This window comes from Urocampus carinirostris, chromosome 6 (genome assembly GCF_059441175.1).
Source record: "Urocampus carinirostris isolate Australia breed hairy pipefish chromosome 6, RoL_Ucar_1.0, whole genome shotgun sequence".
In the NCBI taxonomy this organism is placed as follows: Eukaryota; Metazoa; Chordata; class Actinopteri; order Syngnathiformes; family Syngnathidae; genus Urocampus; species Urocampus carinirostris.
The window spans coordinates 39,426,661-39,442,690 of record NC_142354.1 but is presented as its reverse complement, the minus strand read 5'-3'; the positions used below and the strand labels follow the sequence as shown (position 1 = coordinate 39,442,690).

Below are 16,030 nucleotides of genomic sequence, written 5' to 3'. Positions count from 1 at the left end.
TGATGACTCACAACACGTGGTAAGCTTTCTCTCCTGGCTTTGATCTCTTTGAAAATCCAAATAGCTTGCCGACATCATTTTTGCCGTTCCATGTATTCCGTTACTCCCCAAGCCTGCACAAAATTTAGTAATTGTATTCATATTTAGTTTATTTTGTCTTTTATTAGCATATTTGGTATTGGAGTAATCCAAAAGTAGTTGAAAGTAATCAAGTTAAAGTAACCCTACCCAACCCTGCAGATTGCCTATTAGTGCCTTAACCTTCGCAAACAGTTCCGGGTGTATCCCGTTACCTTAGACTAAAATTAATCTAAAACTACTGGAAAATTAAGGACTGTGATGGTCTTCATTCCTACGTCGGCCGCGGCCAATCATAGAAGAAAGCCACCGCACATGCTCTGTTGTGACGCATTTTGGCACGAAAACAGAATGAGTTTAAGAACCCATCAACCTAATGGGCCTGCTCTTTCCATCAGGGAGCTGTGACTACATGGATGTCACTTTGTGGCATTATTGATTTAAAAATCTAAAACAAAAGTGACACATTGCATTGTGTGTGAACTACATCTCAATGAAACCTAGCGTAAAAGTGAGGTAAAAGTGTAGTCGCAGAGCATTTTTGTGTGTTTATGTGTACGTGTCTTAGGAGATGGTGCGTATTGGTGGATCCTGAGGTGGAGGAGGGAGAGGAAAGGGTGAGGGTGGTGGTGATGCTGCAGTGGAGCAAAGTGTGAGAGTCGACTGCAGTCTACGCTTGACAGAAGGAATGCGACTATGTTTGCGAATAAGTATAGCCCCTAACTGCTGGGGACAGGAGTAAGTGGGGGCCTGCACCACCGCTACCACTACATTTACCTGGTGAGTTGGATTAGCATATGCATGTGTGTACCTATCTGTACAACTCTTTGTTTGGAAATGCTTTTAATCACACAGACCCAAGTTATGGAAGTTGACATGTTTGCAGCTAAGAGGTTTATGTTTGGCTATGACTGTTGGTTGCAAGTAAAAATAGCAAAGGGGAACTTAAATTTGTAGTTTTAATGATTGGACTCGGCAGTGAGACGATTGGCTGGCAAGCTCACAGGGGTTTGCGGGTAATTGGCTAACCCGAGGCTGACGGCTACTTTCAGGATTGCTTAGCAACAAAACCAAAAGGCCGGTGGCTGGACGGCGGCACCTGCTGACGATGCGGGTGCGTCTCTCTCGTATTTTTATCGATAACTGGACCAAAGTGGGATTGAATTCACAATGAGAAATCATCACAATATCTTCAGGGATGATTAGCGTTGATGGTAGTGGAACAGCAGTTTTATCAGGAAAGATTTGTCCTTATCAGGTGTTAATATAATTTGGATCTTTGATTGGACCCCAGGGAATCATATGAATCTCACACAATGTGACAATAGTGTTCCAGTTACTTCCTGATGTCTCACTGACTCTGCGTGATCAGTGGTATGAATTTTGATTAGATTACATGGAGGTGAATTGCATGTTGATGTTGTTTTTGACGTTTTTAACATATATGAATGTCATATGCATTTTGCTTCTTTCAAGTTATGTCAAGTCAAGTCAAGTCATGTCAAGTCATGTTTATTTGTATAGTCCTTAATCACAAGGAGTCTCAAAGGGCAGCACAGACCACAGACTACAGTAATCCCTCGGTTATCGCGGTTAATAGGGACCAAGACCTACCGCGAAAACTGAAAACCTGCAAAGTAGCGGCGCCCCTTCAAAAGTGCTTAAAAAATGTATACAGGTATACAGTATACCCCCCCTGTATACAGTACACCATTTAGAATACGGGTAGAGAGAGAGAGTGAAATTCATGTTATAACAAAACAAAAAAACCTGTAAGATATGTTGTATGTACACGCAATAGGACTGGAGCGAAACCACTACAAACCATTCAGTATGATTGTATTAACCGCTCTCAACCACATGCAGCAATCGCAGTTTATTTCGCTTGTTAACACTACCGATTACATATTGAAAATAAAAACTGTGAAAATGTGATATTTGATGAGTGTTTGTGAAGCGTTTTGGGAAACAACAGTTAAAAAAAATGGTCTGTGTTCACTTTAATGAAAGTGAAAGAGCTACTTTCTGACAATAACAACATACTTTAGCTAGCGGCATCGAACGGCTTTTACAACAAATACAAAACCACACACAATTAGCCGTGTTTAGGTAGTACAAACAACCGCTCACTTTTGGTATAATAAAGTCAAACTTGAGATGAAATGTGACTGAAGAGAATATACTTACGTCGCGTCGCCGAGTTCCTCCATGATAAACTGAGCGCCACATAAGAAGGGGGTGAGGTGGGAGGAGCAAGAGGAGGGGGGGAAAGCGAAGCGGTAACTCACCATGACTAAGCCTTGTGTCAGGGCCTCCCCCTCCCCCTTCACAATAAGAGTGTCCACATCGTGTCCTCAGTTGACATAAGCCTGCGCTCAATGGCGTCAAGTCAATAAATGCATTTATTGAGAAGGTAAGGCATATTTTTTAGACCCGCGAAGCTCTGAACCAGCAAAAGTGGAACCGCGAACTAGCGAGGTTCCACTGTATTGCAAACCACAGACAGTTATTACACCATCCCCTGATCTAAAACCTACATGAGGGCAAGGAAAAACTCAAAAACCTCAGAATGAGGAAAATTAAGAAACCTTGAGAAGGGACCGCGACAAGAGGGATGACCGGTCAGTAATGGATGTTGTAATAACAATACACAGATATCATCAACAGGAAATATAGGTCTTTCATAGGATATATAATAGTGTGTCAAGTGATTCCTCATAGTCGTTTGGTGCTTTTTGGACAAGTCCTGTTTGTTTGTTTGGCCCGCAAACATCATAAAAGGGTTGCAAACCACCATTATAACCTCCCCTAATCTAAAACCTACATCAGGGCAAGGAAAAATTCAAAAACCTCAGCACGAGGTTGCACAAGACGTCGGCTTTCCTGGATGACCCAGATGCAATGGATGTTGCAATGAACTCAATAGACAATACACAGTCATAATCAACATTAAATACAGATATTAACAGAAGGTCCAGTTAACAACTTCCTGCCCCAAATTCTTGATTGATGTAGCAGGTTCTACATCCGGCCGAAATGCGGGTATGATAGCTCAGAAGGAATGCACCGTGCAACATTCAGGCTCTTCCTTCTCCCATAAGGACAAGAAGACAAGAATGTGAGATCAACATCACGCATAAGCCATAGAACAAAATATAAACACTGAGACTGAGGTTCCACATTCCACAGCACAAGGGCACGAATAGAGAAAGCTCTCTAACCTGTGGACTTCTTTTTGGCTCTTGGAACCAGCATTTGAGCAAAGCCTCCGAGCAACAGTATATGGGGAAATTCAATCAGAAAGATTTAAGGAGGAAATTCCATGCAAAATGCTATACGTCACCAACAGAACCTTAAAATCACATCTAAAACTGACTGGGAGTCAGTGCAGGTCAGCTAAAATCGGAATAATATGATAAAACTTTCTTGTCCTCATTAGAAGCTTCGCTGCAACATTTTGAATTAGCTGCAAACTTTTGATGCAATTGGGAGACCGTAGAGTAGTACATTGCAGTAACTTATGTCGTTACAGAGCATATATTTTAAAGAGACTTTGAGTATTTTTTAGCACCTTCTAGTAGTAAAAAAACTTAATTCATTGATAAAAACAATATTAATTTAAATAATAAGCAAAAATACATTACCTATCATAAAAACATATGGGTTATTGAAACATTTTGTACAATTCTTAAATTAGCATTTATTTTAAATAAAATGAGGCTCACCTTGCAACAGCGTATCCAAAAAACATCAGTGGTTGGGCAAAAAATAAATTAAAATAAGTAATGGTGTGTTTTGGTCACTTTGAGTCTCCATAGTTTGTGTTCATTGTGCTATTTAGCACTTTTTTTTCAAGGCCATCTAGAGAAAGCGTTCTGATGCTAACTTGAAACCTGACTGGCTAAACTAACAACTTTTTCAAAAACGGCCTTCAGAGTTTTCTGTGAAGGCCTCTGGCTAGATTTCTGAGCTCAGCAACAACTAAAAGTATCCTGATAGACGAATTGGAATCATTTAATAAGTATTGATGGACAAAATATTAAAATACCTGTCAACCTGTACGGTTTTGCCGTACAAAGTACGTTTTGTATGCATTTTAAGACGAGTACGACGTACAAGAAAATTTGTATGGAAAAACGCAAATTTGTCAATGATGGGTACCATCCGGTATTAACCGACTACCACGAAACGGCAAATCAATCAAGTCAAAGGAGTTTCGGTGTCATATTTTTCGTTGCAAACGAAGCGAGCGGTTTGATGCTACTGTGCGCATGCATCTGCCGCCTAGGGATTTCCCATCATGCATCATTCCCGAAAAAAAAGAATATGGTGTACGATTATTTTGTATTTTGTATGGGAAAATACAACAGTTTGTACGGGCATGGAGCCGTGGAGGTTGACAGGTATGTATAAATAACATCACATGATTCAGATATTGGGCAGCACGGCACCGCAGTGGTTAGCGCGTGTGCGGCACAGTTCTGAGATCATGGGATCAAACCTTCCTGTGCGGAGTTTGCATGTTCTCCCTGTGCTTTCGTGGGTTTTCCTCAGGGCACTCTGGTTTCCTCCCACTTTCCAAAGACGTGCAAGTCAGGTTAATCAGCCGGTCCAAATTGGCCCTAGGTGTGAGTTGTCTGTCTCTGTGTGCCCTGGGACTGGCTGGCAACCAGTTCAGGGTGTCCCCTGCCCACTGCCCGAAGATAGCTGGGATGGGCTCCAGCACCCCCGCGGCCCTACTGAGCATAAGCGGTGCAGAAAATGGATGGATGGATAGATTCAGATATCAAGGTCAACAGAAGAGGCCTTGAAGGCGTTCACTTCTTATTTGACGAGTGACAAAGTTCGAAATGAATCTTACACTTCAGTGAATGTGATTTTTGTATGAGTTTTGATGAAAATGTTTACCTTGCATATTTTGCTTATCACTCAATTCAATAGGCATGATAATGGAGCCCAGCAGCTCAAGTTATTGCTCGCTCCCACTGTTTATGTTTTGCATCAATGAGAACGACCAGAGGAATAATCATATCACGTACAAAACAAAACAAACAGAATGGAGCAGTCATTCAAAGTATTTAGGGGTTTTATATTGCTTTTAATGCATTTAGTTTTTATGACAAAACCATATTTATCGTACGTCTTTAAAATGACTCAGCTCAGCCTCGGTCCAAAAATCATGACTTGAAAAATGCATATTTGGAACTGTAAAGCATTTTGATGCAGAACGTCGTTAAAACCGTGACAAGCTGACGTGCTGAGTATTTGGCAATTTGAATATTTTGTCATCAGACTTCCTATTGGCTGTTTTTCTCAATGTTTCTCCTGTTGGTCCTGGATTTTTTTGCCAAATATGCAAGAAATTAGTACAGTACGTCTTGTGATAAACCAATAAACCTTTTATAGTGATGTGTAGTATATAAAACAAAATAAGATTAAAAATAGTAATAATAATAAAACATTTTTACACAAAAACAATTTGTGCATTATTTTTATTCGTCTTCGTCTTGCTGTAAGTAAATAGGTGCCGTGTTGTGTTTGTAAGATTTATTTCCAATTCATAAGGGGAATTGCAGTCATTAATAAGTGGAGAAATTGGCCGAGGTTGAGAGCTATTCATGGTGTTCACCAATGTTCCCTCTAATTTTCCACGGGTCTGATTATTCACACAAACTCGGTGACTTGATACAATTGGAAATTATTTGAATGCAACACAAACTTTTTCTTCTTTTTTCCGTGTTTTTTTTCTACTTTTTTTGAATTCCTTTAGAAAAAGTCTCATTGTGTTTATTTTTTCCGAGCTGTTACTTTTTTTTTTGTTTTCCATTTACTTTTTTCCTATGTTTCTTTCTTTTCATTTTTTCAGGCTTTTTTCAAATTTTTTCCTTCTTTTTACTCTTCCTTTTGTTTCTTCTTTTCCCAGCTTTTCACTACTTTTTTAATTTGGTATTTTTTTCTTTTTTGTTCTATTCCTCCCTTCTTTTAAGTCATTTTGTGCATAGTTTTACATAACATTTGGTCATGTTGGGATTAAAGAAGCAAAAACTACCCGAAGAGCCGTTTAGGAACGGAAGAGCCCGTTCCTTTTAGTGAGCCGAGCCGAAAAAGCCGGTTCTCGACAAACTCTACTAACTTTACTTTTCAACTTCGTTCGACATTGACTTCAAAATACCGCATTTAGGACACAACGTCAGGGGAACCCGTGTATTTTTACCTTTTTGCACTGTAACTTTAACTTAAGTCGCTTCTTAATTAGTAACTTTGATCCCTCATTTTTGTGCGCTGGCTAGATTTCCTCGTGCGCTGTGAATGTGCAAGCAGTGCGCAATTGCGTACGCGTGCAGCTTAGAGGGAACATTGGTGTTCACTTTAAACAAATGAAAATTACAACAGAAATGAGCCATCGTCTCTGGGCTCTTTCCAATCATTTCCTTTATTTTACTTTCTTCTCTTCAGAGTCCCCTTAGATTTCAGAGAGATTTTGAAGGTTTTCTGTCCAGTGTGTTGATTTTTCTTATATTTGAGAGTTCAAGGACCCTCAATTTCTGCCCTGTTCTTTCGTCTGCCTGCTGGGAAATCAACCCTGCATAGAGAAACTCCCCTGAAAACTTCTATTTAACCGATAGCCATTTCTTTCAACTCAGCTATGGTGCTACCTCATCATGATGAAAAGTCTCAAATTAAAGTATATGGCTGTCCTCCCTGTCTTCACCTCACCTGCACCCATAGGATTCTTTAATTATATGATTGAGTCGGTCTCATCCATCTCTTCTGGAACATTATGCCCGGGTAGGCTGCGACTTTCTGGCCATTCGTCACCGGGACAGTAAACTCTCCCATCTGCGGATGTAATGGATGAGTTTGCGATCATCCAAAAGAAGAACGTGTGTTCATGCTCCACTCGGGTATCTGTTTTGATCCATCACTTGTGATAATGTGTTGTACGAATTATTATTCATCGATGTTTTCTGGATATCCTTACTAGTGGATTGTTTTTAACACTGAAGAAACGTTTGAAATGTAAAGTCAGGTTATTACACAGACTATTATTTTAGACTATGATTACACCATCCCCTGATCTGGAACCAACATGAGGGCAAGGAAAAACTCAAAAACCTCAACATGAGGAACATGAAGAAACCTTGGGAAGGGACCGCACATGTGGTATCCTCCTTTCAGGATTACCAGGCAAAGGATGTTGCAATTACAAATGATACAGAGATATTGTCCACAAAAGTATAGGTTATTCATATGCTATAGAGTAGAAGTGTGTTTTAAGCTTAGATTTTCGTAACATTGCTAAAATTCGTCCTATACTGTCTCAGTCGGATGCGGAGATTATAATTCATGCGTTTGTTACCTCCCGTCTCGATACTGTAATGCACTACTCTCCGGTCTTCCGATGACCAGACTCAAGAGTCTTCAGCTGGTACAAAATGCTGCAGCGAGGCTTTTAACTAGGACAAAAAAGTCCGATCAGATCACCCCAATTTTGGCTAACCTGCATTGGCTCCCTGTTAGCCTAAGATGTGATTTCAAGGTTCTCTTATTATTATACAAAATCATACATGGACATTTCCCCTCATATCTTTCAGATCTGATCTCCCCCTATGTTCCGGCCCGAAGCCTTCGCTCTGAGAGCGCCGGTCTTCTGGTGATCCCGAGAGACAAGAAGTGTTCCGCTGGTTCGAGAGCGTTCTCCATCCGGGCACCGTTGTTGTGGAATGCTCTTCCCCCTGAAATCCGATCTGCAACCTCAGTGGAAATGTTTAAATCTAAGCTTAAAACTCACTTCTACTCTATAGCATATGAATAACCTAAACTGCTCATGTGTTATAACCTGTGAAGCCCTTTGAGACTCTTTGTGATTAAGGGCTATACAAATAAAAATGACTTGACTTGACTTGACTTGATTTAAACATTTCCACTGAGGTTGCAGATCGGATTTCAGGGGGAAGAGCATTCCACAACACCGGTGCCCGGATGGAGAACACTCTCGAACATGCGGAACACTTCTTGGTTCTTGGGATCACCAGTAGACCGGCGCTTTCAGAATGAAGGCTTCGGACCGGAACATAGGGGGAAATCAAATCTGAAAGATATGAGGGAGCAAGTCCATGTATGATTTTGTATAATACTAAGAGAACCTTGAAATCACATCTTGGGCTAACAGGAAGCCAATGGAGGTTAGCCAAAATCGGTGTGATGTGATCGGACTATTTTGTCCTAGTTAAAAGCCTCGCTGCAGCATTTTGTACCAGCTGAAGACTCTTGATTCTGGACTTCAGTCATGTAATGTCGTAAGCCACAATAACATTGGTATTGAAAGTGCTTCATCAGTTCAAATTAGGTAATTGCTTCTTAAAAATTTGACGTATTATTTTTAATCGAGTTCATCCAACTCTAAGCTCAACCTATAATTAACTATACAGAGAATAATGAACACAGCCCGGAAATGTATTAGGTTTTCCTGTTTTGTGTCCCTTTGATCTTCAGCCCTTTCGTAGGTGCTCCAGGTCCCTTAACACGAAGACATGCTCTAAGACAGTTTCTTCCCCGGGGTCATCACTACCCTAAACAAGAGTGCACGACTGTAAAAAAATATTTAACTTGCCAGCTGCATTGAAAAAAACGGGTATTGTGGAGACAAACGGGTATTCTTTGTTATATATCGACTTATTTGGAAATTTTGTTGCTGCTAAATATAATTGAGCTATTTTTCATAGTACTATTATTATGCTGCACTATTTTAAATTGCACTATTAGCATGATGCACTTACAACTTAGGCCAGTCTACAAGCACTATCTTGTATATATTTTTTACTGCTATCCTTAAATTTTTCTCTTTTGAGTCTTTATTACGTTGTTTATCCTGGTGATTCATTTATGATGTTGACTACGTTGTTACCGATGACAATTAACACAATATTTATTCTAATAGTGTCGCATAGCCAAACCCAATACCTCAACCCCTAAATATTATCCTTACTCATCCGAAAAATAAGATCCCTCACCAAAATCAGTACTTATAACCAGGGTTGGGTAGGGTTACTTTAACTGGATTACTTTCAATGACTTTTGGATTACTCCAATACCAAATATGCTAATAAAAGACAAAAGACACTAAATATGAATACAATTACTAAATTTTGTGCAGGCTTGGGGATTAACGGAATACACGGAACGGCAAAAATGATGTTGGCAAGCTGTTTGGATTTATTTTCATTTTGTTTCTGTCGCATTTTATGTTAGTTTTGCCGGGGATCAAAGAGATCAAAGCCAGGAGAGAAAGCTTACCACGTGTTGTGAGTCATCATTTTATTCATATTTAGTTTCTTTTGTCTTTTATTAGCATATTTGGTATTGGAGTTATCCAAAAGTAATTGAAAGTAATCCAGTTAAAGTAACCCTACCCAACCCTGCTTATAACTAACCTAGTAGCTGTAACTACATTGCACAACCTTCACTCCTGAGCTAGACCCATTACAAAAACCGTCCATGTCCATTTGTCACATCCTTGTTATCTATCCACTTTTTCACCCAGGGACGTTGTGACTCTTCTCCTGTGGCAATGAAGTTCAACCTTTTCAGGAGGCCACAGCCGGTGGCCCCTGCTGAACCCACTGGAGTCACACCCGCCGCCACTATGGCCCCTACTCCTGCTGTGATCTCCACGGTGGCCGAAAGCTCCGGCAACAACACGGAGATCAGCAAAAATGACATGTTTGAGGAGATCAAGAGCAAGTTTTTGAATGAAATTGACAAAATCCCATGTAAGTGAGGGACTATTTTTATTCCAAAGTTGTTACCTGACATATGCTTAGTCTAACGTTTTTGTTTGTGGCCCTAGTGCCTCCTTGGGCTCTGATCGCCATTGCCGTAGTGGCTGCCTTACTGGTCCTCACCTGTTGCTTCTGCATCATCAAAAAATGCTGCTGCAAAAAAAAGAAAAATAAGAAGGGCAAAAAGGGAAAGGATGGCTTTAACATGAAGAACATGGAGGGTGGTGAGGTATGACTCCTGACAATAACACCAACACCCACCCATCTTGTTAAACCTGGACCAAACATTTTACAATCCTTGACCTCCAAGTCTTACTCTCAACTTCAAGACTAAATTTATTTTTTTAACCATAATGCTCCCCCTCATTTTAACTGTAAGCGGGTTTTCAATAATAATCCAGGATTGGAACATCCATCTCAATCCCCAATTAAAAAAAAAAAAAACAACACTCACGCCAAACCCTTACTACACCACACTTAACACAACCCAATAATGCTATGACGTATTGTATGTGTTAGCCATCAAGTAATTTACCACATTTTTGCTTGTCTGGTAGTAGTTCAGAGGACTCAACCTTACTTTTCACTGATTCGCTCGTCACAACAATAAATTACCGTAAATTCCGGACTATAGAGCGCACCTGATTATAAGCCGCACTCACCACATTTTAAGAGGATAACCGCTTTTGTACTTACACAAGCCGCACCTGTATATAAGCCGCATGCGCCCACATTAAAACTTGTAACACAATCACAATTAACCCAAACTGGACCCAGTCCAAAAACCACAGCTGGCAAAATGAACGGAAAATGATACCGGTACTTAAGGTTTGATGCAGACCCACCAAGTCCGGGTCCCGTTGAAAATAATCCAAGGAGAAAAAATTGTATATTTCCAAAGGTAAGGGTGGGAAAAATATACATCCACTATTGTCCGCTGCGTCCACAAACACGTCTCACCTATACTCCACTTCCCGTCAGCCCCCGTTGTTTTTGCCCCTTCTTTTTGATTCGCCCGTGGAAAACATATCAGAATAAGTCTCTAGAATAAATACATTACAAAAATATACAGTTACAAATACATATTATACATGGTTACACATATTTACAAAGAAAGACGGTACACCGAGAGAGTTTTTAAAGCTTTAATAATAATATTATAACTTTCATTCCAAACCGTGCCTGTGAAGGATAGCAAAACGCTACTATCAACACGCTCGCAACACAGTAAATGGGTATGTTTGAAAAAAACATACCGTACATGTAGAAATCACGGTAAACTGTCCTCATCTTCCTCCTTATAACTGACGTCATCAAAGTCGTCTTTCTTCAATATGGGAAAGAGACTTTGTCATATAGACGTCGTCCCACGCTCCCTTATTCAAAAACACGCTAGCAACACGCTCGCAAAGTAAAGTTTACGTGCAGTAGCTCTGTTTTCTTCTTTATCGGACTGCTCGATTGCGTTTAGCTTGAAAGCTGCGTCATGTGCCTTTCTTTTTGCAATTTGCATGATGAGGGTATGTCTACGGTAATTTATTTTGTGCACAAGCTAAGAAGTTGCAGTCTTCCTCGGCGCATATAATCCACCGGTCTAAATCTTACCTTTTGTACTCGAGCGCCGCTGGCGGCTGTTAGAAAAATTACATAAATTGGCCGCATCATTGAATAAGCCGCAGGGTTGAACGTTTGGGAAAAAAGTAGCAGCTTATAGTATGGAATTTACGGTACATCCTTGGTTACGACTGTCACGTGGGGGACAGAAACATGCTGCATTTGATAAATGAATACCATACATGTTAATTTATCCAGGCCCCAATTAACCAACGCCCACATTGACTGAACATGGCTCCTTAGATAAACCACTTAATTTACTTCAATGAAGCTCCTACAAGAGTGTGTCATTTTTCTAAGCAACGGATGTAATGGATGAGTTTGCCATCATCCAAAATGAGTTGAATCTCTCCCTCTCTTTGCTTTCCTTCCTGTTTTGTGTCCATGTGTCTGCCTTGTGTTTCTTGACCATGGTGGACCGCCATTTTACGGTAGGTGGATTGGCTGCTGTGGGGGGGATTGGTTGGATCTCTGGAATGGCTACTCTTTTATTTTGACACCCTTTTTTAATACCTGGGAAGGTTGTGGCCTGCTCCAAAGAAGGAGTCTGTCTAACATTTTCATTGTATATGGACCAGAGAGAGACAGTCTAACAATATTAGTCAATGCATGTGCTACAGGGCATGTTTTGGTGGATTTATGGGACATTATGAAGATGACTGCATGAATCCCAACCACTTACTAAGACATTAACAACAATTAAAGCTTTATCTTTAGAATACAAAGTCTACTCTCTGATTGAACCTGCATCCTACCAAAAGTTAGCTGGAAAGGGCCCATGGTTAAAAAAAGTAATTCTGCCAAGAAAAGTTTTGTCTCAATCAATATTGGTGATCTGAATGCACGCGTTCCCATTGTGGTCCTACAACACCAAAGTGGAGAACTGTTTATCTGAAGCCTTTATTCCGTCACATGCTGTTTCTAGTACTTAGTCACCCGAGTTCAAAGAGCTCAGCAGCTCATTTTTTCGTCTATGGTGCAGGTTTATATCTTGGGGATCACTGCTAGAAATACCAGAACATATATGCGTACTAACTTTTGCAACATAATTGTGGTGCTGTTAAAATGGTACACCATATGGTCAACAGCCATCAATTCTTAAACTCCTTCGCAGTCTCCCTTTGACTGCAACAATCCATTTTCTTGTTGCCCTTAGTTTTCTTTGTCAGACCATTTGCAAACCTATGCTCCCAGCCAGGCAAGCTAGAGCTATTCCCTAGTGTCGGTTGTGATTGACGGTGCATTCGCACTGATCGCTTCTTGGCCCTTGTGGGCTGGGACCTTGACTCAGCCTCTTGGCTGGGAGCAAGTGTCTCGGCCTATTGGCTTTGTAGTGCATAATGATTTGACCGATAATGGATAATGGATAATTGATAAAAAATATAGAACAATAAACCTCTACAAAATCCCCCTCCCCCTTAGTTTTCTTTGTTTCTTTGTACCTTAGGAGAAGTAATCACAGCTTATTGTCCTAACATAGCTGGGGCCATCAGGTTTCTTGTTACACCCAGTCACCTTATAAGTTGTGCCTCTTACTTATCATTAATAAATGCAGTAAAATTTGATTATTCTCCACAATCTCCATTCTAAGTCAAAACAAGAGAAATACGTCCCCTCCATGGTTTCCACTTTTCTGCCGTGATCTTCTTTTACATGCTGCTTCCGCTTTTGGAAATGTTTTTATTCTCAATAGGGCTAACAGAATAAAATAGAGAGGACCCATCCATAGGCTTTGTTGGTTACAATTACCGTATTTTCCGCACTATAGGGCGCACCGGGTTATAGGGCGCACCCCCAAAACATAGTTTTTGGTCCTATATTTTCCATACATAAGGCGCACCGGATTATAAGGTGCTACAATGGAAACGGTCAAATAGTTCAGTCAAACTAATTACCCCCTTAACATTCCGAAAGCTTGCAAAGAAGCAAATACGTGTCTCAGACATGTACGGAAACAGTTTCTGTACGATGTCACTCAAATGCATCGTTCCAAATATCATTCGTAAGGTTAAAGTCTTGGGATTCAAGAGATGCGAAACATTTCTTAGTTTCCATTTTATTTTTTGCGGGCAACTGTGTGGACAGCAAAGTAAGAATTTTATTTTGCAGTGAAACGAGGTTCTTTACTGTGCATATGACAATAAACACTTTGAATTGAATTTAGTTTAAAAATAGACTCATCACAGAAACATCAAGATCGTTCTAAAACAAGATACCGGGAAAATATAAAGCCGCATAGCTCACCTAAGTTCTCTTGCAGTCATCACGTTCAATAATGTTACGTAACCATGGTCTTCTTACAACCGTGAGTGTAATAAATCCAGGAGAGTAAAATATTTACAAATACAGAATAGTAAAAAGTGTTTTCTCTATGCCGTAGTGCAACCCAACGTGTGATTTACATTCATCTTTTTTGGCCAATTGCAGGCTTTGTTTCGCCCCTTTAGCCTATGCGAGCCTGTAAATGATAAAAAGGATCCGCCCCCTTTACCTCCGAATAACTTTAGCCAATAGTGACTGATTCAAATGATGATTAACACATTGGTTAGGAAATGAAACGCCGGTATATAAATCCCAGCATACACCGCGGACTACTTCGCCTTCGGGGGAAAATCCAGTCGGCGGCTGCCTGCCTTAGTTTCAAGACTTTGCGACTTAATATTGATCCATATATAAGGCGCACTGTATTATAAGGCGCATGGTCAGCTTTTGAAAAAAATAAAGGCTTTTAGGTGCTCCTTATAGTGCGGAAAATATGGTACTTTGATGTTTCCAGGGTTGTGAGGTTCGCTTCTTACCTACTTTGAGCTTTAAAAACAAAATGGCTCCTTAATGAGTTAAGCATTGCCAGTACTGTGGAGTGGAAACGTGGCATGAACCATACAACTCCACCCTGGAGATTAGCCTAACAATCATCTCCTTGCAGTGAAAAGAAACAAGTTAACCACTTGTCTGTTAAACGTTACACCTTGAGCCTCTTGAACAGGAGGCTCAGGAGAAGGATGGAATGCAAATGAAACGCGCATGCGATGCCTCCTCTGACTGGTTGCCCCTGTCCTGCACTAGCATGCCAGAAAAAACGAAAAAGGCAAAAAACTGTTCATACAGAGTAATCACGTTTACAGACTAACACAAACCCTCAGCATGCCAGCAATTTACGGGGGACCCCAGTGCATTGAGCTTGATATTCCTTTGACATTTTGTATCATCACTTTATTTCCTCTGCAGAAACTGCAGGACGATGATGACGATGAAGGGGAGACTGGCCTCACGGAAGAGGAGAAAGAGGAAGAGGAGAAAGAGCAAGAAAAGCTGGGCAAGCTGCAGTATTCTATTGACTACGACTTTGAAAACACTAAGGTCCGTTGCACTCTATTAAGTCCTTGAATTAGGGTCTAATTGATTCAATTCATGGTAAAATTTCAATACATGTACAATTATGGGTTAGTCCCAGACTACAATTACCATTGCAATGTTTTTCTTTATTTCTTTTAGTGTTTCTGAATGCCAAAATGTTGCACTTTGGGATGACCCACTGATTGTTTCATGATTTTTATCTATTTTTTTTCTATAGAACAAAATGTTTGAGTGAGGGCTTGCCCAAGATTGGCGATTCCATACTTTTTGCTCGGAGTTGTATTTTCAGTTTGCATGGCTGAATCTAAAGAAAAAACACTAATGCTGACAATTTACCACTAAAGTGGGGACTACAAATTACAAGGCATTAGATAGATAGATAGAATGATAGATAGATAGATAGATAGATAGATAGATAGATAGATAGATAGATAGATAGATAGATAGATAGATAGATAGATAGATAGATAGATAGATAGATAGATAGATAGATAGATAGATAGATAGATAGATAGATAGATAGATAGATAGATAGATAGATAGATAGATAGATAGATAGATAGATAGATAGATAGATAGATAGATAGATAGATAGATAGATAGATAGATAGATAGATAGATAGATAGATAGATAGATAGATACTTTATTCATCCCCGGAGGAAAATTCACATTTCCAGCAGCATCCCTGAGCTGAGAACAATACAATAAAAAAGCAAAAAGAATACAATATACAAATACCCAGTGTGACGTGCAAATGCCCACTGTAGCATGTTATATAGAATATCTAAATAGTGCTACACAGAATACATATTGCAATAACATTCGGTAATATGCAATGTAGGTGGTGTGGTTTAATGTGGGGTTTTACTCTGCCGGGTGGAGTTAAAGAGCCTCATGGCATGAGGAAGAAAAGATCTCTTCAGTCTGTCCGTAGTAACAACATAGTAATTAGTACAAGATACGTTATTATTTTAGAAATGTTTATCAAGCTGGGTGCCCTTTGCACTAATAAGTAGCAAAAAGTAACTCTTAGCTGGGAAAAGGTTGGAGACCCTGGTTGTAATCCATGAGTAGTGAGTAGCGGCGTGTGCTGAGTAATGAGATTGGACAGGAGATGACAAGATAATGGAGTGCTTATTCGCCACTGCCTAACCAGGGTCATATCCAAATACAAACTAAAATAATAATTTAGGATGGG

General features: G+C 40.0%; 1 protein-coding gene across 3 annotated transcripts in view; it reads left to right on the top strand.

Moving 5' to 3' along the window:
• Positions 1-16,030, top strand: part of LOC148364774 (synaptotagmin-2-like) — a 45,018-nt gene that overhangs the window by 15,003 nt on the left and 13,985 nt on the right. Inside the window, exons 1-4 of one of the 3 annotated variants that reach the window (XM_088338974.1) lie at positions 674-858; positions 9,623-9,851; positions 9,929-10,089; positions 14,712-14,834. In XM_088338974.1, coding sequence (XP_088195100.1) covers positions 9,650-9,851; positions 9,929-10,089; positions 14,712-14,834 — 486 coding nt within the window. In that variant the 5' untranslated portion in view covers positions 674-858; positions 9,623-9,649. Of the gene's footprint in view, positions 1-673; positions 859-9,622; positions 9,852-9,928; positions 10,090-14,702; positions 14,835-16,030 lie in introns of those variants that run through there. The other 2 variants (XM_088338972.1, XM_088338973.1) reach the window with 2 other exon arrangements.